The 27910-nt window shown below is 35.6% G+C and overlaps 1 protein-coding gene across 2 annotated transcripts in view; it reads left to right on the top strand.

The window, feature by feature from the left end:
* Positions 1–27910, top strand: part of DNAH8 (dynein axonemal heavy chain 8) — a 310080-nt gene that overhangs the window by 67475 nt on the left and 214695 nt on the right. For both annotated transcript variants that reach the window (XM_039856088.1, XM_039856089.1), the window contains 8 exons: positions 936–1016; positions 1426–1542; positions 2340–2459; positions 13483–13618; positions 14308–14423; positions 16302–16408; positions 22197–22272; positions 23399–23597. In XM_039856088.1, coding sequence (XP_039712022.1) covers positions 936–1016; positions 1426–1542; positions 2340–2459; positions 13483–13618; positions 14308–14423; positions 16302–16408; positions 22197–22272; positions 23399–23597 — 952 coding nt within the window. The remainder of the gene's footprint in view (positions 1–935; positions 1017–1425; positions 1543–2339; positions 2460–13482; positions 13619–14307; positions 14424–16301; positions 16409–22196; positions 22273–23398; positions 23598–27910) is intronic.

The raw sequence follows: 27910 nt of genomic DNA, 5'->3' as shown, positions 1-27910 counted from the left end.
AATATAATTCGAAGTCAGGGAGCATAATATCTCCAGCTTTGCTCTTTTTTCTCAGGACTGCTTTGACTTTTCAGGATCTTATGTGGTTCCAGACAAATTTGATAGTTTTTTTGGTTCTATTTCTTTGGAAAATGTCATTGGAATTTTGATGGGGATTGCATTAAATCTTTATGCAACTCGACAACAAAAGGAAAACAAATAATCCAATTAAAAATAAACAGAAGACCTGAACAGACACTCCTCCCCAAAATGGCCAACAGATATATGAAAAGAGGCTCAACTTCACTAGCTACATGGGAAATGCAAATCAGAACCACAGTGAGATACCACCTCACACCTGTGAGAATGGCTATTATCAATAACAAATCTTAATACCATGTGTGCCATAACATATCTTAATAACAAATGTTGGAGAGGATATAGTAGAAAGGTAAATTGGTACAGCCACTGTGGTAGACAGTATGGAAATGCCTAAAAAAATTAAGACTAGAGCTACCATATGATCTAGAAATCCCTCTTCTGGGTACCTACCCCTCAAATTGAAAATATTTATTCATGAAGACATGTACTTTCATGTTCATAACAGCATTATTCACAGTGGCCAAGACAAGGAAACAGAAGGCAAGGAACAGAAAAAGGAAAAATGTATGATGGGCATCATGAAAAGATAAACTACAATAGCATAAATATAGAGAGATAATTAAATAATAAATTTTAAAAGTACAAAACTAGAAAGCTTTATTGATTCACTGTTTAAAGGAGATGCTCAGGTAATTAAAGGTGAGGAAGAAATATATTGTTAGTAGAAATTTAAATGAGCACCTTCCATCTTGGCAGGACTATGAGGAAACAGGTATAATGAAAACTTAGCATGAATCAGAATATGACTGTTGCTTTAAAATTGAAGTAAAACATGCCATTTTGACTTTTAATAGGGTCTTCTGCAGTATTATGATGAGTTATGTCAGGAGGTGCCTTCTGTGTTTGTCAATCTGATGACCCCTAAAATGAAAAAGGTGGGTAATATTGAAGGTTTATATTGATTTCCTTGTTTAAAATTAGATTATGGTTCTATAGATTATGGATTTTAGAACATCTATTTTTGCCTAGACCCTCTATCTTAGTTCAACTTTATAGCTCTATTATTCCTACAGAATGATTCCTTGTTTAAGTGTTGTTGCCTTTGAAAAACATCTAAATCTAAATAATGAGCACGTTCTAAGAATTCATGATTGCTTCGTGGGCAGCCAAAGATGATTTTAAAGACAAAAAGTCACCTTTGCTAGGTATAATGGAGGGGAATTCTAATTAAGGATATATGACCTGTAATATTTTCAGGTAATAAAAGAAAGCCTTTTTTTTTTTTTTATAAGTGCAGATGCTCCTGTTCAAAATGGAAACATATATATTTTTACTTTTTTCTAGGTGGAATCTGTGTTGAGACAAGGGCTTACAATATTAACATGGTCATCTTTAACACTAGAAAGTTTCTTTCAAGAAGTTGACTCAGTTTTGGATATGTTCAATCAACTTTTAAAGAAGGTATATAGATACATTTTTAAAAAATTAACTGAAAGGACATCCATTAAGTTAAAAAAAATAAAACTTTATGTTTCTTTAATTGCTTTGGGTCCTTTTCATTTACAATTGCCTGCTCTTTTCTCTATATCACCTTGCCTTTAATATGTTAAAATGATGGTTCATCTCCACAGTGTAGTTTAGGAAATAGATAATTGTAGTCTGTGGAAGATGGCAGAATAGAGTGATTAAGTGTTAATGCATCTGATATTAATTAAATGAGGCAGCCATCTAATTGCAGACTGTCTACTGGCTTGTGACATGTTCGCTGTTTAGAACATGCATATCTTTTTAGTCTGTCTGTGCTAGTCTGTCTGTGGTGGCAACATGTTATAAGAGACAAAATTCAGAGGCTTGGGAGTTGGATAAGCCTAGGTATAATTCTCTGCCTTTCACTAGCTATGTGTTCCTCCCTAGGTTACTTTATTTCTTTGAGCCTTGATTTCTTTAGCTGTAAAACAGGAATAGTAACAGTTCCTGGGCTGGAATGAAGATTAAAGGAAATAACGCATATGAGGTTATGGCACACGTTGCTGTCATAACCTCATATGTTAGTTATGTCATATGTTAGTTCCATGTCAAGCTTTCTTTTGCAGGTGCACTCCTAAAAATTTCCACCAAATTATTATTGGTTCTGGATGCAAGTTTCCAGATATTTAGATATTTCCAGATATAATTTACCCCTCTAAATTACTTTATAACTCAAGTACATTTTGGATGAAAGAAGAGTTTTGCTTCCACAGTTTCTTTTTTGTTGGTAGATCAGTGACTTGTGTGAAATGCATATTGATACAGTTCTAAAGGAGATAGCCAAAACTGTGTTAATTTCCCTGCCCGAAAGTGGAGCCACGAAAGTAGAAGACATGTTGACGCTCAATGAGGTATGCGTTTATGTATTATGTTTTAATCATAGAAGTACTGGCTCATAAACATAAAATGTGAATTTACAATCTAAAAGTGGGAATCTGTGTCAGTAGCATTTAGATATTCTAGCCTTTGAACATCCTCAGCTTTAAAGATTTACAAGTTTTCAACAGCTCAAGCCGATGGACACACCCTAGACATGTCCTCAATCTTGTGCTGGAGTTCCTTGGGGTTCTATCAGTGGCTCACTGCTATTCTTACTCTGTGCACATTCCTAGGGCAATATGATCTATTCTCATGGTTTTAACTACCCACAAACTTGCCCTTTAAGTCACCCAGAAATCCGGGAGTCATTTGCAGTCCTTTTCTCACTCACATTTCCTAAATCCAGTCAGTCTCAAGGTTTAGCCAGATTTTACTTCTTACTCAGATATTGCTTTAATTGCCTCTTCTTTTTCATGTCTACTACCCTCTTCTTAAGTCAGGGTCTTAAGGCTCGTTTTGAGTTTAGCAATCAATGCTGTGGTCCAACTAGTCTCTCTGCCTCCAGCACAAAACCGAGGCTTCTCAGCATCACATTATATTGAAGTTACTCGAATACCTATTTATCCTGCATTTGCTTGAAAGCACAAAGACAGGAACCTATCTAATCATTTTTGAAGCTTGGCACATTTACAAAGTCTCTCTCAAAAGCACTCACTATATGTCTTGAACTGAGCTCTTTTTTTCTTTCTTGCCTGCCTTTTACTTCAGCTACACCCACCCTGCTGGGTCACCTTGCTAGTGTCCTTTTTAAGACTGCCAAGGGTGACTCCATCTCAAGGAGTCCAGTCTGGCCTATGAAAAACAGGTGCCTTTCCCCATCTTTCTGTGGAAATGCAGCTTCTTCCCAGGACACGTCTTCCTCTCTTTAGGGGTTATGGTACCCAGCCAGCCTCTTCTCTTCTGTTAGGAGTGGGTCAGCCCTTCCATCCCCAGATTCTAGAGGACATGTGTCAGGGTCTCTGAGTAGTTCCTACATTTATTTCTACCCAGCCTCTACCAAGCTTCCCTCTATAACCTCAAGGTGGGCAGTGGGCTGAGGGTTGCCTCTCCCACTACCTTTTAAGAACTGCCTTCTTCATAATGTGTAGGACTTAAAATCATTTGTTCTTAGCATTGGGGGCCATAACAGAGACAACACTAAATGCCTCATTTTAACATTTTGTTCTTGGAGCATGTAAATTTAAAATGATTATATCTTCCTGTCCATTTATTCCTTTTGTCATTATTAAGCTTTTTATCTTTGAAGTCTATTTTGTTTGATATTAATATAGTCGCAGCAGCTTTTTTAGATTATTATTTTCTAGATATATATCTCTTTTCTGTTATTTTCAACCTTTCTTGGTGCTTCTCTTTTGTCTTATAAAGAACATTTAGCTGAATTTTGTTTTTAATCTACTCTGAAAAATCTCTTTATTTTTAAAAAATTCGTAATTTTAGTTTATTTACATTTATTCTATCAATATATTTGGATATACTTCTCTCTACCTTTTTAGTGAATTTACTTACCTATCTCTAGAAGTTATTTTTTATTCTTTTTCAAAGATGTGTGGTCTTTTTATACAGTCTTGTTCCTTTCTCATGTTTTTTTCTTTAATTCTATTTTTTATTTAGACATTTAAAATATATTTAGTAACAACTCTGTTATCTAAAGAAATTGGAGGGTCTATTTCTGCTCTTCGCTTTTTCTGCCAGCTCTTGCTCAGTGTGGCTTGTTTGTCTATGTTTTTAATATTCTGGATTGTGAGCTAATGCACACAAGACCATTTGGTTGAGAACCTGTTCCTTTTTATTTGCTCCTGTGTGGTGCCTAGGAGTTTTATGGACTCAGAATAACTTTGTGTTAGTTTCCCAGAGGGCAGAGCTGCCAAAACTACAAGGTAGTATAAACTCAAGTCCTAAATCTATATGAGTGTAAGCCAGTGGTTGTAAATTCTCAAGAGAGAATTTATCCCTCCTCCCCAGAGCCTCAACCAAGATAGCTAACTTTCCTTTTAGTTTACCCTTTCCTTGAGAGTGTAACCATTGATTTGCCTGATATTATGTGGGAGAAGGATATGGGTAGGTCTCAGTTCCTGTCTCTTATACTTGTGAGGAATCCAAGGCCTTATTTGGTGTTTTGGTTATGGGAAAGAAAAAAAAAAGGTTCCCATAGAAACTATGGTTACAGCTTACTTTTCATTTGAGGCCCACATCTTTTTTGTTGTTGTTGTTAAATTAGTTTAAAGTATACAGTGTTTTGGTTAGGTATTTATATAGTTTATAAAATGATCCCCATTATTTCTCTTTTTAAAATTAAGATATAATGTGTATACAGCACATTGTGCAAATCATATGTGCACCATTCAGTGAATGTTTACATATGACATACCATCATAACCATCTCCGAGATCAATGTGTAAAATATTTCCTTCAGCACAAATGATTCCCACATGCTTCATTTAGGGCAACAAACACCCCTCTCCTTGAATTCTGTTATTGTATATTAGTTTTGCCTGTTTTTGAACTTCATATAAATAGAACCATGTAGCATATATTCTTCATGTCTGGATTGTTTTATTCGTTGTTACATTTGTGTGATTCATCTATGTCATTGTTATTTCATTCTCATTGCTGAATAGTATTCTATTGTATGAATTTATTATAATCTACTTATCCATTGTACTGGCGAGGGTATTTGGATGGTTTATGGCTCTTTTGATTATACACTGAGAGAATTCTTGTACTTTTTTTTTTTGTGGACTCGAGTACTTTTTTTGGTGGGTATATGCCAGAAGCGAAATTGCTTGGGTCATTGGTTATGAATATATTTAGCTTCCACAGAAACTGTCTTTAATTTCGAGTTGTGAAATTAGGAGCCAGAGAAGTTCACACATTGCATTTCATCGATATGTCTCTTAAGTTTCTTTTTATTGTCTCCCCCTTTTTTTGCTTGAAACATTTTTTTTATTGTGGTAAAATGTACATAACAAAATTTACCATTTTAACCACTTAAAAAAATAAAGTTCAGTGTGAAAACATATGTACAATATTGTGTAACCATCACCATTATCTATTTCCAGAACTTTTTCACCATCCCAAACTGAAACTCTGTATGCATTAAACAATAACTGCCCAGTCTCTCTTTTCCCCATTCCGGTAACACCTGTATTCTACTTTATGTCTCTATAAATTAGCCTATTCTGCATATCTCATTTAAGTGGAATCATACTTGTGAAGTATTTGTCCTTTTGTGTCTGGCTTATTTCACTTAGCATGTTGTTTTCAAGTTCTTCCATATTGTAGCATGATCAGAACTTCGCTCCTTATTATGTCTGAGTAACGTTCCATAGTATGTATGCACCACATTTTGTTTATCCATTCATCTGTGGATGGACATTTACGTCGTCACCATCTTTTAGCTGTTGTGAATAATGCTGCTATGAGCATCGGTTTGCAATTACCTGAGTGAGTTCTTGTTTCCAATTCTTTTGAGTATATACCTAGAAGTGGAATCGCTGGACCATATGGTAATTTTATGTTAAACTTTTTAAGGAAAAGTTTAATGAGAATAGTTTTTTCCACAGAGGCTTCACTGTTTTACATTCCCACCAGCAATACAGGAGTGTTCCAGTTTCTCTACACTTGTTGCCAACACTTGTTATTTTTCATTTTTGATTTTTTGTTTATTTGTATAAATGCCATCCTAATGGGCGTGAAGTGCTATTTCAATGTGGTTTTGATTTGCATTTTCCTAATGACTACTGAAACTGAGCATCTTTTCATGTGCTTATTGGTCGTTTGTGTATTTTCTTTGGAGAAATGTCTTTGAGTTTTTTGCCATCTTCCTTTTTAATGCTTTTTATTTAATTTCATTTTTCCTGTAGAATTTTCCATGTTCACATTTTGCTGATTGCATCCTATTAGTATGATTTAAAATGTTAACATATTCCTCTATCCCTTGAATTTCCTGTAAATTAATTAGATTCGAAGGCTTAATTCAGTTCAGGTTCAATTTCTTTTGATTTTTCTGACGGAATGGTTCACAGGTGACACTGTTTTTTCCTACTGCATCATATCAAGAGGTACACAATGTCACATAGTTTCCCTTTTAGTGATAGATATTAAGATTGATTGGTGGGCTCAGATGTAGTCAGCTTTATCCATCATTGTAAAGTTTCACACCAACTTTTCACCTAGAAGTTTTCTAAAAGTTTTAGCAGCCTTTGATTATTGTTGCCTAGAACTGTTATTTCATTGGAGGTTGCAAAGTGTTGATTTAACAAATTTTAGCATTTATGAATAAAATATTTTTATAAAGAAGAAATTTCCCTCATGAACTGGATAGTTACTCTGAAATGGCATTTGAACAGAAAAATCAGATTCAAGCTCCAATTTCCTTTTTATGTACCAGTTTTCAGAATGAGTAGGAAGAGGGAAATTCCTATGTCAAAAGGAAGGAGTTGTCTCAACCTATTTTTATTCTAAAACAATCATCGAGTTTTAAATTTTTTAAATATTGTGAATTTATGGACTATTATATATTTGAGAGATTCAACCCATTGCAGTCATTGTTCTTTTTGAAGTTTAAATTTTCCCATCTTTGTCCAGTGGAATCCTTAAGGCTGACTTACGTGTTTTTGATAAGGATCCAGTAGTCGTTGAAAGCTTCCTTACTTTCTGGAGTTATATAGTATCTTAGACTCTCTTCTATATTCCCCACCCCAGATCTGGGACCACCTATTTCTCCAGTGAGCCCATTCCTTTCAGGGATAGCAGTGGCAAATGATATTTGGTGACCACAACTGGGTGCTACAAAGGGCGTCCATTTTTAACTTTTAGCTATTTCTGCATCTCTAAGTAATATACTTGGGGTACTGTTTCTTGAGTTGGAAATTTACAATTTATTTTCTTCCTGTTTTAATAAGTAAGCATTTAGCTATTTGACCCCATCCTCTATTATTTTTCCTTTGCCTTCTCAATACAGTTATAAAATTATTTTTAGTTAAATAGTAGCCGTAAATAGCAAGACCTTATTATGCCTATATAAATATTAGCCAATGCAGAAACATGTAGCATACATGTAATATATCTTATACAACTTTTTATTTTTCGTGGGGTTTCGAATTGCCTTTCTTTTCTTTCCACATTTTCTTTCAAAAACACTATTATATCAGAGTTCCATTTTCATCCCACCCCCAAGAGACCTCCACCCCCAAGAGACCTCCCTTCAAAGCACTCTAAATCCCTGTTTCAATCTGGGTTGATTGCTTTCCCAGTCAGATGCAAAATTATTAATGCAGCACTCTGCTCCTTTTCCTTAATTCCATGTTACTCTAGGACAGAGAGCCCTTGGAATGCTATATTAGTCTTTTCTCAGCAATTAAAATTTTCCAATGAAGGCTCCTGTTTACCTGCCCAGGGGCAAGGGGTAATTTTCTGCCTGTCGTTTTCTTTTTATCCATCCTAGAATCTGACGATATGCACTTCATACCAGATCTTACTTGTAAACAAACAGGATACAAAGGAGTAGGGAAATTTCTATGTCTGTTTCCTTCCTTTTGTCTCATTTACAATGAAAATCACCTTACATTGGTATGTACCTAAAACCGTTCTGACACTATCAACTGCTCAGTGGGGGAAATTTATACTACCAGAGAAAATTTGTTTTTAACACACAAATAACTTTTATATGCATGGAAAGGGAAAGAAGTCAAAATTGGGATAGATTAAAGGTGACCGAGTGTAAATGTGGTGGCACACAAGAGATGCTGTTATTAGATAAGTGGTAAGTCTCAAAACTTACTACTTGTAAATCAAAATACATGAGGTGGTGTTTGAAGCGTGCCTTTGCCAATCGATATGCCCCAGTCACTTGCAGCAGAGGGATCTAACGTCTGGTTACAGTGGGCTGTCTTCCCACAAACCTGTCATCAGGCAGCCATTTTGGTGAAGGCAGAATAAGATTTGTAATGTCAGGAAAAGTCAGGTAGCAGTCTGGGCGGAAGTCAGTTTTGGAAACATGCCACACATAATGTTAATTCGGGGGAAGAGGTTAGTTTGCGCCAAGCAGTGGTTTCAGATTGTGTTTGAGAACCTGGGCTATTTGCAGTCAGTGTAGTGTTCCTTGATGTGGAACATCTAAGCCCAGTTTAGGACAGATTAATTAATTATTAAAAAGCTGTTGTCCGCCAGCTTCAGATTGGACCTTCTGTTCTATGGTGCTGGGGCTGGGACTCTGCAAACTGTATCCTTAGTGAGCTGGCTTTGCCGATAGGGATGCTAGAAGGAGGATGGAGGAGAGAGAAGGGACTTGTTCTTTCCTGTTTTGCCTTCTGTTCCTGACACGGTCGCATGGACAACAGCTCTTTACCTTGACAGCAGCAGTTAGTCCCAGGCCCGAGCTTTTCTCCCGCCCTTACGGAACCAGCCTTTTGTGCCCCTCAGACATAGCAGCACCATGAGGTTGTCTCTGAGCTCCTGAGGCAGCAATGTCGCTGGGCAGCTACCTCACTTTCCAGCTCTCCGTTCTAATAACTGCATCCTCCCTTTGCTTCCTCAGGCTCCCCAGGTGGTAGCTGCTTTATGCACTTACCATCTCCGTGTGATCTCAGTGTCCCCTTTTGCCATTTCGGTCCTTTTAACAGTTGTTTAACCAACTCTTTATGTTAAATTCTCTCATCGTGTTAAGATAGCTGGTGTGGCATCTGTTTTCCTGAGTGGACCCTGACTGACATATCTGTATCTGGAGATGTATATATATAAACACACACATACACACACACTGTATACACAGTTTATTAAGATCTCAAGAGTAGGAGAATGCTGGTAAATACATTAAAGGGTATTGAAAATTATATCAATAAAATCCACCTGGCTCCATAGAGGCAGAAAGTAGGTTAATTGTTGCAAGGACTGTGGAGATGGGGAAATGGGGAGTGACTACTAAGGGATGTGGGGAATTTTGGGGGGATGATGAAAATGTTCTGGAATTAGATAGCAGTCATGGTTGCACAAGTCCGTGAAAATACTAAAAACCAATGAATTGCACATTTTATAAGGGCAAATTTTGTGGCATATGAAATATATCTCAATTTTTAAAAATATGAAAGAAGTCCATAAAATCAATTTTACAGTCTTCCAGTATGTCCCTGCACTGCCCCTTAGTATTTCAGTCTGTTCTTCAGTGGGTTTAAAGAATGGTCTTAATTATCTAGGGCTAGTTAGTCCTCTCAAGAAGAGATGGAGTCCTTACCAGGAAAGGATGCTTTACCTCATGTAGTCTCAACTGGTAGTGGCATGGTATAGAGGCAGTTTTTGCGGTGGCATTATTTTGCCGCTTGTTAAATGGAAGATGGCTGGGCCATTGGGTTGACAGCTGACACAGGAAATTTCTCTGCAGTGGTAATGCATACATTTTTTGTCCCTGGCATTTTTGGCAGTATGAGTTTTTATGATTATTCAGTATGATCCAATTCAGCAAGGATCAAATATAAGGTTTTTTTGCAGGTGTTCTTTGGTTAGGGTTTAGGCACTAGGATGGAGTTTGGGATATTGAGTATAGGACAGTACCAGTGAAGACCCCAGCAAAGTGAGATACCTCGGGAGTCCCAAGGGTAAAAGTCATTGCCACTGCTAGGACTGAGGGGACCAGGGGAGGAAATACTGCTGTTAGAACCCAGTAAAAGCTGGACCAAGTGGAAGGGCTCATCCTGTAGGAGCTGAATTTGTGAACAGTCTCTATCAGAGATGCAGCCTCCAAGCAAGAAAGGAGTAAGGAAGAAATACCCCCACTTCTCTCTCCTCCAGCTCTTCTAGCTTTTGCTGGTGCTTCCCATTGGGTCAGACCCAACTGGTAATCTTAGAATAAGCGAGACCCAGAGGCCAGCTTCCCTCTGCACAGAGCAGGGAGTAGAAGAACTAAGCGTGGGCTGGTAGAAAGCAAATGCAGAATAACCAGCATCTGAGGTGTTTGACAAAATGACTTTGACAGAGGTTCAGGGATTATTTATAGTTTTCTAAATTAAAGTCACGTAAATAATTTTCACAGTCAGAGCTCTTGGTACATTGTTGACTGCTTCCGCATCCATCTCTTCCTTCCTCCTGGTTCCATGGAGAAAGTACCCACCTCTTTAAAAAATCTAGGTTCCCCAAATGGTTTCTAGATCCTGTGCCTTCTTACCTTCTTGCCAGCCTTGTTCCACCAAGCTTCTCCACTCTCTTCAAAGTCTATCTTTGTCCTCTCCACCAGACCCTTCCCACCAGCAGCAGTCTAATATGTTCTCATCCTTTCCAACAAACAAAAACCTTCTTCATTTTCTCTCACTTTTCATTCACAACCAAGCTTCTCCAAATTCTCACACATGCTGCCTTTCCTTTCCCATTTCTCATTTTCCATCTCCAATTCCTGGTTCAAATTATTGCTAGCACTAATAGTTATTTTTTTAAAAACAGTTTTACTGAGATATAATTCATACACCATACAATTCACCCATTTAAAGTATACAATTCAGTGGTTTTAATATAGTCACAGAGTTGTACAGACCATCACCAAAATTTTAGAAACATTTCATCACCCCTAAAGAAATCCCAAACTCATTAGCAGTCACTCCCCGTTTCCTCTCAACCCTCCTAGCCTTATGCAACCATTAATCTGTTTTCTGCCTTTATATATTTACCTATTCTGAACATTTTGTATGAATGGAATAATGTAATATGTGATATTTTATGACTGACTTTTTTCACTTAGCACCATATTTTCAAAGTTGATTCATATTGTCTGGTTTATTAGTGCTTTGTTTCTTTTTGTTGCTGAATAAGAATGCATTGTATGGATGTACCCCATTTTGGTTATCTATTCATTAGTTGATAGAGATTTGGGTTGTTTCTGCTTTTTGGCCATTACAGATAATGCTGTTGTGAACATAAATGTACAAGTTTTTGTGAGGACATGTTTTCATTTCTCATGAATATATACCTAGGAATGGAATTGCTAGGTCAAATGTTAACTCTATGTTTAAGCTTTTGAAGAGCTGTTGGACTGTTTTCCAAAGCGACTGCATTATTTTACATTTCCACCAGCCGTGTACGAGGGTTCCAACTTCTCTACATCCTTGCCAACACTTATTATTTGTCTTCTTTATTATAGCTATCTTGGTGGGTGTGAAGTGGTTGTAATTGTTCTTTTGAGTTGCAATTGTCCTTTATATGTTCTGGATACTAGTCCTTTATCAGATACGATTTGCAATTTTTTCACCTATTCTTTGGGTTGTCTTTTCACTTTTCATGATGGTGTCCTTTGAAGCCCCAAAGTTTTTAATTTTGATAATGTCCAGTTTATTTTCTTTTTCTTTTGTCTCTCTGTTTTTGTTATCATATCTAAGAAAACTTTGCCTAATCCAAGATTGTGAAGATCTATGCCTATGTTTTCTTTTAAAAGTTTTATAGTTTTACCTCTCACATTAAGGTCTATGATCATTTGGAGTTAGTTTTATGTATGGTATAAAGAAAAACTCATTTTAATTATTTTGCAAGTAGATATTCAGTTGTCCCACCAATTGTCAATTCCCATTAACTTTATTTTTATATGCTGTTGGAAACATATGGAAAAATTCATGTGGTATCCTCTCATTTATTCTTGTGGGCATATTCTTTATAAAAGATTATTTTATGTTATTTGTTGAGGTTTTTGGAGATATCAGAGAATGCCGAGATAAACGTGTGTGTTCAATCTGTCGTGTTTAAATGGTAGTGTTTGGTTCTTTTCTTAGGAGATGTCAGAGCAGGCGGGGTTTGGATGGGGTGTTTACATGTGTTCATTCTGCCAAGATCAGTTAGCTGGTAGTGTCCACTTGCTTAACACTTGTTTACCCTGCTAGACTGAAGTGGCTCTCAGCCATCGTTGTCATTCCAATGGTTACCACTGTGTGGAATAAATTAGCAAGGATAGGAAGAAGGAATGGGAGCAAAGTCAGGAGAGTTGGGGCTGGAAGGTTCAGACAATTCTTCAGGCAGGAGGAGGAACGCCATTTCCCCTGAGACTGGGAGAAGACGAGGATGGTTTCAGATGCAGATGAAGTGGTATAAATGGGAACGACAAATTTAGAAATATCTTCCTTAGTCCAGTAGCCAGGAAAGGAAAACATGAGGGCCGTATACAGGGAATGTGGGACTGCTCAAGGTTTCCCCAGGGAGAGGTTTGCATAGACAGGCTTGAGTTTCTTTACAGAAGTGGTTTTTTGGTCTGAGCTGGCTGCTCCCATTTACTTTTCTCTTTCCTAAAATGTATGGATGTTGTGAACATGTCAGAAAGCTATTCAATTTTATAAGCCTGTTTTCTTTTCTGAATTTAACTCATTCTCAACTTCTTCCTAAAGCCTTTGCTGACTGTTAAGAGTTCAGACAGGTAAAGCACAGGCTTTTAGAATCAGTCAAAGCTGGTTTTAAACCTCTATTTTTACACCCACAAATTTCTTATTCATTCTGAGCCTCGATTTTCTCATCTGTGAAATGGAGGAAATAATTATTACCCATAGCAAGAGGTTGTCATTTAATTAAATGAGTTAATACACATAAAGGTCTTAAATTGATGCCTGGCATACAACACCATGCTCACTTAAAAACTTCATCTCATTCGAATCTTAAAGTAACGCTTTGGATTGTCTTTTTTTAAACCACTTCTCATTTTCAACTTTTGACATCATCATCTGTCTGCTCCTTCCGCCTTCTTTCTTTTCTTCATTTAATGTGACTGTAGATGTCTATGTGTATGTAATTGAGTCAGATAAAAGTCAAAGACTTTGAATTTTTCTACTTTCTCCTACTTTTCTTTGTGTGGTCCTTAACAGCTGTGCCTTTAACCATTGACACTTTTGGATCTGAAACATTATGCTATTGGCAACGATCTCTAGTTATTTTCAAGTGGTGTTAAGTATAGTTTTATAAATTAATGTCATATAAATAATTTTCACAGTATATTTTAAGTATCTGGAAATTAATAGTCATTTCTTTATTTAATAGACATACACAAAAGAATGGGCTGAGATTCTAAACCACAAAAGTAAGCATGTAGAAGAAGCTGTCAAAGAACTTATATCAATATTTGAGACTATTTATGAAGTTAAGTACAGTGGAAAAACAGCAAAACAGATACCAGGTAATTTCACTAGCTCCAATGTTTGAATCATAAGAGTTACAGCTATGTTCTCAAGCAGCCGGCTTTTCCATGAATAGCGGTCTCAGGTTTGCTATGTTATCTCTCTCTCTCCCCACCGTCCCCCCTTTTTCTCTGCCAGCATTCTAAAATGGAGACATTTTTGGTTGTCACACAGCATGGGGAAGTGTTACTGGCATCTCCTGTGTAAGGGTACTGACCAGGAGTGCTGCTGAACATCCTGAATGCTCAGGCCAGCCCCCAACAACCAAGACTATCAATAGTGCTAGGAATGAGAAACTCTGAGCTTAAACAAGTATCTGTAGCATGTCTTCTTTCTCTTAGAGTTTTTCCATTTAGTTTAATCAGTTTTCTTCAGAAGTGTCAGATACACAAAAATATGAGCCCATTAAGGTAGAAAACTAAAAAAGTTTAGAAAGATAACATGTAAAACCCTCCTTAAATGTTTCTTAATTCTAGATACTAAAACATAGTATATTTAAAGAGGGTATTTCTTAGTAGAATAATGATTCTATTGAGATGGGTGATTTAAATTGAATTCAAAGATGATTCCTACAGGAATAAGTTTTAAAAATTTAAATTAAGAACTTTTTAAGAAGGGGTTTTCTGAGAAGATTTGGCCAAATGCTCAACATTAAATCTTGTATTTTTGTTTTGTCTTGTGTCTGTAGAACAGAGGAAACATGTTGTTTTTGGAAGTGAAACAGAAGACGGTGAAAACATTGATTATGATACTAATATTGTGACTGAGGTTGCTGTTAATGATAAAGAAGATGAATTTAAAAAGGTATTTATTGTGAAACAACCTCGTTGAATTTCACAGACTTATGACTAATAGGATTGTAAATAACCCTGGATGGTGCTTTGTCCAAGTAGTTTTGCAACCAGCCTATGTGGATTTATAACTAATTTGGATTGATAACAGAATTCAGAAAATATAATTTTCAATTCTACACTGTAGACTCTGGCAAGATATAGCAATCTTTACAGTTTCTCCAATATCATCATTTTAATGTGATCTGTCAACTATGTTTATAGAGTTACTTTTCCCTATTGTGTTTGACAATGTTTTCGTATATAGTGAATGTCACTTCTGGGATTGTAGTGTCAATCTGTTTGATTCAGGCTGGAGAACTTTTTTTTCTCAGTTATTATGTTTAATAGAGTTACCTATATTGCAAGCGCAGATTCTGGTTCACTTGGGGGCCAGGGATCTGCATTTTTAACTAGCATCGTAGTAGATGGCCTGTGTATTCTCCCCCAGGAGAGACCCTAGGTGGGCAGCTTTTCACAGTGTGTTCAGATGTTTTGAGAACGAAGGTTGAGGAGGAGGCACAAGGTTTCTTTCTCCTTCTTAGGCATCACTCTTCTGGTCGGGCATCGACTCTGAATGCCACTCTGACATTCGTACTAATTCTTGTTTTCTCCTGCTCCTGTCAGTTTTCTTTTAAATCATGATTAACGATCTTTTCATTCTTTCTTTATTTTATGGTCTTTTACCCTTTTGAACATATGCTCCAATACATACAGTTTTGTAAATAAATGGCACACATTTGTCCACTTTCACTTTCTTGCTCAAGGACACAATTGACAATGGATCAGGAAACACTTTCTTGCTGAGTCTAGCTGTAGAATTTTTCTCAGTACCATGCCCCAGGCAGGGAGTCAACTGAAGAGAGAAAATGTAGTCCCATGTCAGCAGTTCTTGTCTTCCAGTCGCATTCTCTTTGACACTGGCTGGGCTCCCTGGAGTAAGACGAGTGCCATCAGCGCCTCTTGAACTGGGACATCACTTGGAGCTGCATTAGTTCAGTCACCTCCTAAATAGCCTCTGCCTCTCAAATCCACCTTCCACATTGCTGTCAGAATGGTCTAATGTAAATATCTGGTTATGTCATACCTGTGCTTTAGCCTGATAATTCATTGACCCTGACCTATTCCTTCTTGTTCATAGCTGATGAACCTCCCTTCTGATCCAACTCAACCTGACTCACCCCGTCAGTCTCCGAGGGGCAGAGTGTTGAGTGGAGAGGAATAGAATAGTATGACCAGAGACTGGCCCTAAATGTGTGACTCACCGTGCAAGCAAGACACGGTGCCCAGATCCCTGTCCAAGCTCCGTACCTGTCCCTCACTCTGACCAATAAACTTGCCACTTCTCTGCAAGGAAAGAGAAGCTTGGAAAGAGGGGCAAATCACGGTCAAGATGGTGGAAGTTTCTCCCATATATTTTGCTATAATACATTGTAAAATATGTTTATCTATCAAGCTGAGTACTTTGAGGATGGAGACTAAATATCCTCTTATGCCCGCACCCCTAAGTTTTGAGAAGTGTACCACACTTAATAGGTACTTCAGCTTTGTTGATTGAATTATTGAATAAAGAACAAACCACTATTATTTCGAATAAACCATATTCGAATTTTGGCCTTTCAATAAGTCTTTATGGTTTGCTAAGGTGTTTATGAAAGCAAACCTCGCGTATATTGTTTTGGAAAATAAACAAGTAATTTAGGATTGAACTTATTTCTACAATATAATTGAAATAGTATAATTTATTACTTTTCATCTTTCATGTGACACTTCCAATATTGTTTTCTTGCTTGGGGATGTGTGTTAGAGTTCTTAATTTTTGTACAAAATGTAATATGATTTTTTGTTACAGGAATGTAGAGAGGTTTATGCTTTCTTCTCTCATCAATTACTAGACAGTCTTCAAAAAGCTACACGGTTGTCTTTGGACACAATGAAAAAAAGAATATTTGTTGCCAGGCAAGTTCAAAATATGCTAAATATGTCTGGTAATACTATTTTAACATAATACTAATAATAGCACCTCTTTTTAAAATCAATTTACTACATATTGTATCCCTAATCAATGTACCATTTAATTTTGCCTATTTTGGTCTATATTCAGTATTATGTTTTTGAGATTCACCTGTTAATGTAATTATTTTCACTTCTATGTAGTTGTAGCATACACAATCTTTTTATCTGTTCTATTGGTAATGGTTACTTGGGTTGTTTCCAGTTTGAGCTATTGTAAATAAAGCCTCCATGACCATTCTGGTACCTGTCTCCTGCTGTACCTGCTGAGAGAGGAATGGCTGGGCCCTGGGGTATGTGCATGCCTCACTTTACCAGGCAAGGCCTAGCATGAGCAGCCCCATGGCTCCTCATCCTCGCATGCCGTTGGTATTATTCAATTAACAAAATCTTGCCAGCAGAGGGGGCGTGAAATGGCATCTCAACGGGATTTAAATGGTCATTTTTCTGGTTACTGATAAAGTTGAACATATTTTTTTGTTTATGAGATATTTGTGCTTTATCTTCATTAAAATTTATCTTTTCCTTTCCTTTTTTCTTCTTTCCTCTCCCTACCCCTCCCTCCCTTCTGCCCTCTCCTCCTCCTTCCCCTTCTCCTTTTTCTATTGGATTTATTCATTGATGTTCTTGACGTATTATTGACAAATGAGCTTAATGTATCATAGCTTAATACAGCAAATATCTTCTTTCAGCTGTATCCTTCTTTTCATTCTCTTTATGTTATCCTTTGCCGAGTTTAAAAATATTCAAATTTATCAATCTGTTCTTTAAAATATTCAAATTTATCAGTCTTTTTCTTAGTAATCTATGATTTTTCTGTCTTTTAAAATAAATCTTTCCCTACTTCATAATGTCTTCTAAAAGTTTTATAGTTTATCTTTTACATTTAGTGATTTAATCCACATGGTATTGATTTTTGTATTTAGTGTGAGGCAGGAAACCAATATATTTTTTTCCCATATGGTTAATTAACCAAGCAAAAGTTATTGAAAAATTAATTTTTGGAGGAGCGAGGAGGGTTATTTAAATTACATTGAATCTATAATAAATTTGGAGAGAATTAGCATCCTTCTAGTATTGAGTCTTCCATCCAGAATCATGGATTGCCAAAATCATGGATCTATTTAAATATTCTTTAGTATTTCTCAATGAAATTCTATAATTCTCTGTGTAAAAGTCTTTCACATTTTTATTAGATTTATTCCTTGGCTAGTCATTGCTGAATTTCAATTTAATTGCACTGTTAAAATCTCTCTATGTGATTGTAAACTTGTCAAATTTTCCTTTTGCTTGGTCAGTTCTATTTTTATGTATTTTAGGGCTATGCTGTTAAGTACATACAAGGTCATAGTATTTAGATCTGCTTAAAGCACTTTTCCTTTTATTTTTATTTGGTGAACCTCTAATCCATATTTTTTTTAGAGAAGGGATACTTTATTAGGTAAATAATATTTAATATAAGAAATATGGGAAAATATGGCATTTTGAACATCAGTTCACACAAAGTTAAATTTACTACAGACTAAAAATTAAGTCTCGATAATGAATCTATAAAAAATAAAAGCAACAGAAGAAACAGGAAAATTTTTCAAATAAGGCTATCTAAATATACCTTAAGTAAATAAAAACATATTAAGTAAAATTGTGAGAAACATGACATTTTAGGAAAATGTTATTTGTAAATAATAGCAGGCTAAGCTTGATTTCTTGTATGTCTAAATAGATGGATAGATAGGTAGATGATTTATCAATAAAATACATACGTGTCAGAAAACGTTTTTAATAAATATGTGCAGATGATAAGAGCAAATTATTTATAAAAATTAAGTATATAAAATTTATTATATCTTGCTAATAATGAGAATTATGCAAAGACAAATACCTTCTCTTTTTAATATTTTAAATGGGCAAACATTTTTTGGAAGGTAATACTCAAGGCTGAAGATGGTCTACTGAACTAAGCATTCTCACACAATCATGGTGGGAGTGGAAATTAGTACAGACTTTCTAGAGTGCAAGTTTTTATTATGTATTAAGAATCATAAAAGTATTAATCCTGATTCCTCATATTGTTTTTAGTCTATCATTTATTTTACTTTCCCAGCTTTTTTTGCATATGTTTTTCTATCCTGTCATTTAAATCTTACTGTGTAGTTTTACCTCTCAAAAGTATCATATTCTTGATTATTTTTATTCACTCTGATTATCTCTGCCTTTTTAAATAGTTTAGTCTGTTTATATTTGCTGTGATTTTTGGGGTATAGTTCCACTTAATTTATCATATTTTATTTTATGTTTTCTTCTTACTATTCGTTTTCTTTGATCCATTTTATTATCTCCGTTATCTTTGTGATGGGTAATTTTCCTCTTTTTATTCTCTTTTAATTCTTTAAGCAGTTACCCTTAAATTTAGAGTATACATATTTGGCTCCAGGTTTAGAAATACTGGAGATTTTAACAGTGCAATTAAATTAAGATTTTAATTTTTTAGTCTTATTTCTAACTACAAAGGTATTGGCATGCATTATTGCTGTTTGATGGTTTAACTTTACTTTTTTTTGAACACTCAAAAATAATTTATTTACCGGCATATTTTATTAAAATCATCAGGTTTCTGTATATTTTTTATCCCACTGGTTCCTGAGTGAGAGTGTGTGAGAGTGTGTTTAAGTCTGAAAATGCCCTTTTCTGCTCTCATACTTTCATGACAAGGTTGGCCGCATAAACATTTTTCGTTTGTTCTCTCAGCGCTTTGAAAGTACTTCGTTTTTTTTCTGACTTATTTGTTGCTAATGAGAAGTCTGCAGTGAGCCTAACTGAAGATTGTTTTTTTTTTTTTTATCCTCGATGTTCTGCAGTTTTATTTTTCTGTGCGGGGTTGTCTTTCATCCTCTTTTGGTCTAGCTGTGCCTTTCTATTTGAGGGCTTATTGTATTCGTTAATCCTGGAAAGCCCTCAGCAATTTCCTGTGCAGTTATTGCTTCTGGGACATTGCCTTTGTTCTCTTCTTATGGAACTCCCGGTAGCTGAATCTTGCCTGGATTAGCCACATAATTTATTGTTCCGACTAGGACACTCTTCTGAGTGAAGGGGTACTATTTAGATGGAAGTGTCCGGACAGACCGAACCAGGAACTACCCTGGGCACACTGGATGTGTGGTCATCTCAAATCCTGGGGCTTCTCCTCCCTATCTTCTAATTGCTCTGTCATATATTTTGTCTCTTTTTGAATTTCTGGGCTACGTTATGGGCAACATTTCTTTATCTAGTCTAAAGATGATCTCATCTATTCCATCTTAAATATTTCAGTGAATGTTTTTTCTTATTCTCCAGATATTTGATCATTTCTGCCTTTGTAGTTTAGCAATTCTTTATTATTGCTTTTTTTTTGTTGGGGGTGGGGGAAGATAGCCTTCATTTATCCCTTTGAACACTTTCAGTATACTTATTTTAGAGTTTGTCATTGAATGTCCGGTTCAATTACTGATTTCTTTAGTTCTCTTTCTTACTCTTAGATATATTCATGCTCATTGGGATTTTAGTTTGTAGTTCCTCTTTGAGCAAGAGATTTTTTTGGTTTGTTTTTGTGCGTTTCTCTCTCCTTCCCTCTCTCCCTAACTTGGAGTTTCACTTTTAAGCCCTCACATGATCCTCGTAACCTTGAATACCGAACCAGGTCTTATCAGTTCACAGTTATTGCCCCCCTGAAGAGATCCTGGGATATTGCAGGTTCAGCTGGGGAACAAACAAGTGGCCCTGCTCAGTTGCTTACTGGGAATGCTGTGGATTTGCTTCTGTCGCCCCAGACTGATAACTTGTGGAAAAGCTATAGCTGCAAGCAGTAGGGTGATGGACTTAATTTTGTTGTTATTTAGTCTCTCTTTACAGGTGGGGGGACATCACTTTACTCACTGGCTTCAGTTAGCAAGCTTGGCTGAGGTCCCATCTCACATGGAATGCTTTTAGTCCCCTGTAGACCATGGGAGCTGGCCTCCCACTGTCACTGTTTCCCAAACAGAACCCTGGCCAGGCTGTTTGTTTCTGATCCATTTCTGATTCATGTTGATGCTTATCTTGTATTTGAGCATACTCTCACATCCTTTATATTCCATCTGTGATTATCACGTATTTGGCACAAAGAGGCTTTTTTGAAGTCCGAATTCACTGTGCCACATCGATTTACAAGTGCTACAGTACTTAAATAATTTTGGAAGAGGTTTACATGAGTATAATACTTCGAAATTCTCCTTGTCTCAAATGTCTTTCTCTTACTCTCACACAGGAATGCTAGTTTGGCCAGCTTGGATCACCATCTCTCTCTCTCATACTCTATGAAACTGTTTCATTGGCTTCTTTTGTTTCCATTTCAGATTAGAGTTCTGCAGCTAACTGGATTTTCTTTTTCTAAGTAACCGCGTGTTGTTTGATGCTTGCAGGATTTCGCACCTTATTCCGGAAATTCATAAATTATATGTTTAGATGCAGGCCATTTTTCTCCATTAATTCTGTTGGGCACACAGCAAAACTTTTCAAGATGATAAAACGAGTTTATTCTTAAGATTAGAGAAAGGCTGTGCTTTAAGTTTTTATATGTAGGATTGACACATTGGACCTAGCTAGGTAGTAAACTCTGAGCTGAGTGACCTTATGTAGGTTACTCTCCCTGCCTTGATTTCCTCATCTACAAAATGGAAATAATAGTCACAGGATCTGCCTCACAGAGTTAATGTGAGCGTGAAATGTGTTAATATATGGAAAGTGTTTGAAAAAGTGCCTGACATACATTAATCATTACCTATCAGATAACTTACTGAATAATTTAGTTCATTATTTACTGCCTGGTTTATGTCAGCTTTTTGCTTATACTTTACAAAACTCTTTCTTGTTTTCAGATTGTGCCCTTTTTAATACAGTCTATACTTTATTGCTGCATCTTGAATTTCACAGCAAGACTAAGAATGAGAAGTTTTTTTCTTTGTTTGTTTGCATGCTTTTAGTTTGAAGCGTTTCTTGCAATGATATGTTTATCTGGGAACCACTGGTCCAGAGTGCTGAAGTTGGGTCTCTGCTTCGAACTATGGAGGCTTCATGTTTCTTATTGTCTCCCTCTCCCCACATCCGCTTGCAATTATAACTGGAAGTGTAGTTTTTCAGTAATATCAGCATTTCTTGCTATGGACATTTTACATTTATTATAATTTTATCTGGTATGGGGACATAGGTCAAGGCAGAGGGTGATAACCAAATTAATTTGCAGCTTTAATATGTATCCTTCATTATTTACACTCATATGTCTGTATGTCTGTAGTTCTGTCTGAACATGAGTGATATTGTTTTAAAAGGCAGTTTTTGGAAGGCTTTGGCCAACAATGTCTTGTTTAATCTTTCAAAAAAGTATATATAAAAAAGTGTATGAAGGTATATGCTTTTTGTTGGTGATCTTGTCCAACATCCGTTATAGGGCTGTGAAAAAGTAGTGCTTTTGGTAAACATTATTAAATGGTTATTGCTGAGAGAGAATATTAAAATACTAGAAAATGTATATGAGCCTAATATTTTACTTCTAAGAATATTAAGTCACTGTTTTCTTAGTTCTCTGAAATTATGATTCCATTATAAATAACATTTTCTTCATGTAATTCAGTATTTTGAAAATGGCCTTTATTTTTAGCATAACAAGGGATTTATGAAATTGTAGGTTAAATTTATCAGCTAAATGTTCATCTTATTATAGCCTTTATGGACGAAAGCGGTCAGAAGATGTTATTTCCTTTATACAAACTGAAGTCCATCTTGCGATTCCTAATGTGGTAAGTATTATTAAAATAGTCAACTTAAAGCATGATATTTTGGTAATTAATTGAGAAGTATAGCATAAGAACTGAACTGTCATGGTAATCTCTTAATCCTGTGTATTTTTTGACTTCACCTCAGTATTGAACAAAAATCAAAATGTTATCATTTATAATAAAAAGATTGCAGCAATCTTTTATCTTCTTTTTTGAAAATAATAGATAAATTAGTTAATTATATTGATTACAAAGTACTTCCCCAATTCTTCTTAGTGACTTGAACAATTAAATATAAATATTTTCTATCCTAAAAGAAAAAGATTGCTCTGCAGAGTTCATGGTGTACTGAGGTTGGTGTAACAGTTAAGCATCTGTTCAGCCATCAATTAGGAAGTATTCTAAAAATCTTGCTTTTTCTTACTTCAAATATTAAGTTATCTAAATAAGACCATTTTAGAAGTTCAAATCCCTACCACAAACACATGCTCGTGAGGCAACCACCTAATGGTGGCAGGAAGAAAGAGAGAGAGAGAGGGGGCGGGGAGAGAGAGAGAGAAAGAGAGTGAGCGCGTGCGAGCGTGTGCCCTGAGTACTGCAGGTCCCTTGCGCTTTCCCCATAAGATTCATCTCTACCACTACCCCAGCTGCTTATTGGCATCTGCAACCCCAAGTCACAGAGGATGGCTGAAGTGCATTTTGTGAGGAGCCAAGGGATAAGGCCGGGTAGGGACTATCTATGACTCGCCTAACACCACATCTACCCAGTCTGGCCTCCTGGAGGATGCCTTCTTTGCTTATTTGGCACATTTCAAAGAATTGAGGTCAGAATTTTGGCAGTATAACTTCTTCAGTTATTTTGCTTCATGGACGTCTAACATATAGTCCACAATTTTTGGCTGCATCCAGCCACCCTCACGGGGAAAGGATGACAAGTACTATGTTTAACCTTTTTTCCTGCAGGAATTGATGGGATGGGAAAACTTCAGTCTGCATGCAGTTTGTACTCCTCTCACATCTCTCTCCCGAAAGCAGCCTTTTCCTTAGCCAGGTGGGGCTTGCCCCACTCGGTGAGGAATGGGATTGGTGAGAATCAGAGGTGGGGGGTGTCCTGGCAGTGCCAGGAACTTGTTTCTTCTTTCCACAGGTAATGATTCCTAGTTTGGATGACATTCAGCAAGCCATTAACCGCATGATCCAGTTAACCCTAGAGGTCAGCAGAGGAGTGGCTCACTGGGGGCAACAGCAGACCCGTCACATCAAGCCTGTCATTACTGGTAGCCCCTCCCGGACTACTGCTGATCTGACCCATCCAAGCATAGGAAAACAGTTTAAGAAAGAAGAGAGTAAGAATGTTAAAACAATTCTCAGATCAATAGAGTCTCAGAATTATAACAATTAATAAGTACTTTTTCTGATTCTTCCTGGGTACGACAGCATATAGATATTTTTAAAAGTCATTTTTATATGTTTATTTGTTAAATTTTGTATAAAAAAACTAGTGTTCTCCATCTTCCATTTTAAACATAACATGCAGACATTTCTTTCCAGATTTTTGTCATGGGTGACCAAGGATTTTTATAGTTGTTCTACTATCATAATTTTAGATTCAAAGTTAAAAATTCAAACAAATCTTAGTATTAGTACTACTTTTAGCTTCGTATTTGGTCTGATAAACCTAGTTTGCTAGAACATGGTGCTTAGAAGATCTGGGTCATGTGTTCCTTATACATAAAATACTCATAAGCTATTCTCTTAAGTAATTATGAGTGCGATAATGACACTGACTCCAAATTCCAGGAACATTTTGGACACTTTCTTGTATAGAAAGCTAATTTTTTTCTTCTTTTTTCTTTGCTCTTCTGCCACATTTTAAAAACATTTCTTTATTTTCGACAACATTTTTTATATATTTAAGGAATAAAACATGATATCTTGAAATATATATACACTGTGAATGATTGCCACCATCAAAGTAGTTACCGTACCTACCTTCTCTCCTAGTTACCATTTTTTTCGAGGGTGGTGAGAACTATATGCTCTCTTAGCAAATTTCAAGTATACATTATTATTAACTAGATCAGCATGCTGTGCATCAGGTCTCCAGAACTTATTCATCTTGTAACTGAAAGTTTGTACCCTTTGATCGATACCTCCCCTTTCTTCCGCTCCCAGACTCTGGTAACCACCATTCCACTCTGTGTTACTATGAGTTCAACTTTTTTACAATGGGATATTATTCAACTTTAAAAAGAAGTAAATCCTGCCATTGGTGACAACATGGATAAATGTGGAGGACTTTATGCTAAGTGACATAAGTCAGACACAGAAAAAAATATTGTATAATCTCATTTATATGTGGAATCGAAAAAAAAAAAGTCAAACTATTTTTCTGAAACTATATGACCTCCATTGGAAAATGCAAATTAAAAATAAGATACCATGTAAGTTACATGAACAGGTAGTCCAGACCCCCATGCCACCTTTCTATATTGCACCAGCACTGCTCTCTCAGCTTACAGTCTCACGGGGTATTCCCTACAACCAGCTAAAGGAAGACAAAAAAAATATCAGGCCTGGTGTATAATGACTTGGTTTTGATATTTTGGTGTGAGCTGAAAATTGACTTCCACTGCACTGTGCCTACTCCTGGACCTTGGTTTTAGAGAGATTTTATGAGTTTGACCTCAAAGGCAAGGGAAGTAAAAGCAAAAATAAGTGAATGAGACTAAATCAAACAAAAAAGCTTCTGCACAGCAAAAGAAACCATCAACAAAACAAAGAGGCAACCAACCAAATGGAAGAAGATATTTGCAAACAGTACCCTCAATAAGGGGCTAATATCCAAAATAAAGAACTCATATAACTCAACAACAAAAAGTCAAACAGACCAATTAAAAAATAGGCAGAGGACCTGAACATACACTTCTCCCAAGAAGACATACAAATGGCCAACAGGTGTATGAAAAGATGCTCACCTTCACTAGTTATTAGGGAAATGCAAATCAAAACCACAAAACCTCACACTTATTAGAATGGTTATTAACAATAAGATAAAACATAAGTGTTGGAGAGCTTGTGGGGAAAAAGGAAACTTCATACATTGCTGGTGGGAATGTTAATTGGCATAGCCACTCTTACTCAAAAAATTAAGAATAGAACTACCATATGACCCAGAATTCAAAATTCAAAAATATTTATCTGTAAAGATATATGTACCCCTATGTTCATTGCAGCATTATTCATAGTGGCCATGACATGGAAACAACAGAAGTGTCCTTCGATAGATGATTGAATAGAGAAGATGTGATACATATATAAATGGAATATTACTCAGCCATAAGAAAAGATGAAATACTGTCATTTGTGATGACGTGAATGGATCTCGAGAATAGCAAGCTAAGTGAAATAAGTGAGACAGGAAAAGTCGAAAATCATATGATTTCACTCATATGTGGGATATAAAACTGAAAGCAACAAGCGAACAAGACAAACAAACAAACAAAAACTCATAGACACAGACAACAGGATAGTGGTTACCAGAGGGATAGTGGGGCGGAAGGGTGGTAGAAAAGGGATCAAATATATGGTAACAAAAGGAGATTTAACTTTGGGTGATGAACACACAATGCAATATAGAGATGATCTATTAAAGAATTGTACACTTGAAACCTATGTACTGTTATTAAACACTGTTACCCCAATAAATTTAATAAAAAAGAAGTTAATTTTTTGATTAATTTACAAATTAAATACAATTCCAGTAAAATCACAATAGAATTTTTCTACAATTTCTTAATTTAATTTTAATATTTTTTTGGAAAATTATATGGCAGTGCAAAGAGCCAAAAAAAAGCTTAAAAATTGGAGAAGAAAAACAAAGTAGGGTGCCCTGCTCTGCCAAATAGCAAGGAGTATTATAAAGCCAGACTAATTTAGATAATCTTTTAATGGCCCAAGAATTGATTAGTTGAACAAGACAGAGTCAGCAGAAATAGGCATATATATAAAAATTTGATTATGACAGATGGAATTACAAATCAGAGGGGAAAGAATGTACTATTAATAAATGGCACTAGGAACTTTAATCCATAGGGACTTAAATTAGATCTTAAATGTATCTAAAATTATATACCAGCTATCTATATTCTAATATATACATTACATACATATAATATACATAACATGTAACATATAATATATAACATATATACATTATATACATATAGAATATAGTAACTAATAAATATATAGTAATACTTTTAATAAAACAGTACAATATATTTATGATATCAGTGTAGGTAAAGATTCTTAAGATATACAGAACTCAAACCATAGAAGAAAATATGGTTAAATTTGACTTCTTTATATTTAAAAACCATCTTTAAAAGATCCTTAAATTAAGTGACCATACTGGAATCTTTAACAAATGCTAGCCAACTGAATCCAGCGACATATAAAGAGGAGTATATGCTATGACCAAAATTCTAAAGCACATCCTATTAGTAGAATAAAGGACAAAAACTACACGATCGTTTCAAAAAACAGAGAAAAGCATTTACCAAAATCTAACATCCTTTCATAATAAACATGTTCAACAATCTGAGGGTAGCACTGAACTTTTGCATCTATGAAAAACCTACAGCTAATATTATATTTAATGGTGAAAGACTGGAACTGTTTTCCCCTAAGATCAGGAACAAATCAAGAATGCTGACTCTTATAATGTCTGTTCAATATTATACTGGAGGTTCTTTCTAATGGGTTAAGATAAGGAAAGAAATTACAGATATACAGTTTGGAGAGAAAGAAGTAAAACTCTCTTTATTAGCAGATGACATGATCTCATATATAAAAACATCCTCAGGAACAGACATACTATTAGAACTAATAAACAAGTTCGACAAGTTTGTAGGATACAAGAATAATATACAAAAATTAATTGTATTTCTAAATACTAGCAATGAACAGTCTAAAAATGAAATTAAGAAAACAAATTCATTCATAATAGTGTCATAAAGAATAAAATAAATTTAACAGAAGAAGTTTAAGGCCTGTACACTGGAAACCACAAAACATTGCTGAAGATATACCATAGAGAGATACACAATGTTCATGGATTGTAAGACTCAATATTGTTAAAATGACAATTTCTTCTAAAATAGATCTATAGATTTAATGAAATCTCTATCAAAATCCAAGAAGCCTGTTTTGTAGAAATTGGCAAGTTGATCCTAAAAGTTTAATAGGGAATAGGGAAATTTAAAGGATTTATAATAGCCAAAAACAATTTTGAAAACAATTTCGAAAAAAGCTAGAGGATTTGTACTACTTGATTTCAAAACTCACTGTAAAGTTATAGCAATCAAAATAGTGTGATACTGGCCTAAGGAAAGATATATGGATCAATGGTGAAGAATAGAGAATTCAAAAATAAATTCTTAGAGTCAATTAACTTTCTGCAAAGATATCAAGTCAAGTTAATGGGATAATGGAGAATCTTTTCAACAAATGGTGCTGGAACAATTATATATATGCAAAAGAAGAAATTGGACCCTTACCTCACACCATACATAAAAATTAACTCAAAGTGAATTTAGAAGAACTAACACTATAAAAAATTTAGAAGAAAACATAGAGAAACTTTTTATGATTTAGG

This window comes from Pteropus medius, unplaced genomic scaffold (assembly GCF_902729225.1).
Source record: "Pteropus medius unplaced genomic scaffold, Ma_sr-lr_union100, whole genome shotgun sequence".
In the NCBI taxonomy this organism is placed as follows: Eukaryota; Metazoa; Chordata; class Mammalia; order Chiroptera; family Pteropodidae; genus Pteropus; species Pteropus medius.
The sequence above is the reverse complement of the archived record's forward strand: the minus strand, read 5'-3'. Positions and strand labels throughout refer to the sequence as shown.